This window comes from Sinocyclocheilus rhinocerous, unplaced genomic scaffold (assembly GCF_001515625.1).
Source record: "Sinocyclocheilus rhinocerous isolate Xijiao unplaced genomic scaffold, SAMN03320098_v1.1 scaffold1615, whole genome shotgun sequence".
NCBI lineage: Eukaryota > Metazoa > Chordata > Actinopteri > Cypriniformes > Cyprinidae > Sinocyclocheilus > Sinocyclocheilus rhinocerous.
Window position 1 is genome coordinate 617,250 of NW_015645292.1, and position 2,605 is coordinate 619,854.

General features: G+C 38.2%; 1 protein-coding gene across 1 annotated transcript in view; it reads right to left on the reverse strand.

Annotated features, from left to right (window-relative positions):
• Positions 1-2,605, reverse strand: part of LOC107705870 (E3 ubiquitin-protein ligase TRIM39-like) — a 26,352-nt gene that overhangs the window by 1,582 nt on the left and 22,165 nt on the right. Inside the window, exons 4-7 of the mRNA XM_016509376.1 lie at positions 925-1,092; positions 695-833; positions 563-589; positions 5-396 (exon numbers count right to left, since the gene is read on the reverse strand). Of these exons, the coding sequence (XP_016364862.1) occupies positions 5-396; positions 563-589; positions 695-833; positions 925-1,092 (726 nt within the window). The remainder of the gene's footprint in view (positions 1-4; positions 397-562; positions 590-694; positions 834-924; positions 1,093-2,605) is intronic.

The following is a 2,605-nucleotide window of genomic DNA, read 5'->3' on the forward strand; positions in this document are numbered from 1 at the left end:
AGACCAGACCCTCCTCATAATCCACAAACACACCGACCCGCTGCGGCTTCACTCTCAGAGACAGAGTGACACGAGGACCAGCAAAGGCTTTATATTTATCTCCATTCCTCAGAGCCACAGTCCAGCATCCATCACTGGGTCTCAGTGTGATCGTTCCCTTCCTGTTAATGGATTCTCTGACCACTCCTAAAATCCATTCAGTCTTTCCCTTCACCTGCACCTCAAAATAAAATTTCCCTGAGGAGAATCCCTCCTTTCCCAAAACATTTACACAGTAATCAAATCTCTCAGGTTTGTCTGGGAGTTTCTGATCAATGTCTCCATCTCTCACTTGTTTTCCATCATCAGACAGAATGAGATATGGATGAGCTGTATCAGGATCCAGAGTCACATCCACTGAGAAAACAAAAACTGAGAATATAAATCTCAACTTCACAATACAGATATTTTGTGATGCTGATGTTTTTTTAGATTTAATCCAGTGTGTAATCAGATTGTAGTGCAGTAATGAAGATGTGAGTGTATGAATGTAAACTAGTGTAGTGCAGACAGCACACTGTACCTGCATTCTGCTGCATCCACTTCAGCTCTGTAGAGACACATGGCAATAATACATAATCAGATCCTAATATTATATTTAAAGAATTGTGTACATCATCAATTTTCTATCTGAATAATGTATGTATTGATCTACCAGTTTGTGTGAGTTTCTCATCTATAGTGTCCTTCAGTTGAGTCAGAGCTCTCCTCAGAGTCTCCAGACTCTCATGAGTCTTCATACTGATCTCAGGCCAGTTCCTGCTGTTTCTAGGGCTGCACAGGGATGAGTAAATCTACAGGAGAGAGGAGAAATCCTTCAGCATGGGGAGTGTTCTGATGTTATATCCTGCATTATCATTGATCAGAGAGATCATGTTGACTGACCTGTAGGAGGTGGAGGTGATCTTCAGTGTGTGAGAGCTGCTCCAGCTCAGTGTTTCTCATCTTTAGCTCAGTGATCTCCTGCTCCAGCTCTTCAATCAGCTCTTCCTCCTGTTTCTCTGCTGCTTTCTGCTGCTCCTCCATCATCTCCAGCAGTTCAGTATAAAATCCCTAAGAAAAGAATCACTGTTACTGTTGCTCATACTTCAGTGTTTTAATGGGTTTCAAAATTCATCAACTGAAGAATAAACGTCATATTGTATCGTTTGCACTGAATGATTCCTCAAATCATGTGCCTTGTTGTGGAGAGGTGTCATATTACTAGTCATCAGTCATGTTGACATTCAGACCAATAGTTAGATTGTGAGTGTGATATTGCTTTTATACAACAATTCAGTAAACAAGATGTTATATAAGTAATGTCAGTTAATAATGTTTATATTCACTTCGACCACTGAAGGACTCAAACAAAGCCACAAATAAAGCATGGTGATTAGTTCTTGAATGAATCAGTAATTTTGAATGAATCGTTTTAAGTGAATGAATCGAAATCAATGACTCACCACTGGATCATGTCTCAGGCATTGTAAACTTTCCCTTTTCCCTTTTCCCTTTTACAATGAAGTTACAGGTCTGATGCTGGTATGTCTAATTTCAACATCTTCCTCGAAGATCGTTATTATCTCTGCTATCTTACTGATGCTAACCAGGACAGTTTTCAGCCTTCTCTTTGAGCTTCAAACACATTCCAAGAAGGAAGGGATGAATCCCCTCCATCACCATTTGGCCACTACTCTTGTGGCACAGACAAGACTCAGGACCCACAATACACATACACTCTAAAAAATGTGGGGTTGTTTCAACCCAACTTTGGGTCAAATATGGACTAACCCAACTTTTGTGTTAAAAATTTAATTAAAAAATTTAACCCAATGTCACGGGTTCACTGCTGAGCGGACTGAGGAGCAAGAAACAGAGAGAGACGAGGAGTACATCAATCCAAATGGGTTTAATTAATACAAAGGAACACGGAACACTCACGCAATACATGTAGACATAGACATTCACATACAATACCGGACGCTGGAGCACACACAGGGAACACTATTTATACACATGACAGGAGGAGGAGAGGACGAGACACACCTGGGATCAATAGACATAAAATGGGGAACACCTGGAATCAAATAAACCTAATCAAGACAGGAACAGGAAACTAACCAAATATGGGCGTAGGAAGGCACATGGGGAGCAAGACACACAAAACACGGAACAAAGTCTGACACTGTGATTGCAAAGCTGAATTCTCAGCAGAAATTACTCCAGTCTTCAATGTCACATGATCCTTCTTCCTTTCTGGGTGCTCAAGAAACATTTCTTGTTATTATCAATGTTGAAAACAGTTGTGTTGTTTAATATTTATTTATTTATTTATGGAAACTGTGATGCATTTTTTTCAGATTCTTGGACTAATAGAAAAAAGAACAGTCTTATTTTGAAATAGAAATCTTCTGTAACATTATAAATATCACTTTTTTATTTTATTTAATACATCCTTGCTAAATAAAATTATAGCTTTTTTAATTAAATGTAATAACTGAATTTAAAATATTTACAAAAAAAAAATCTTACAGACCCCAAACATTTCAACAGCACTATATATATATATATATATATATATATA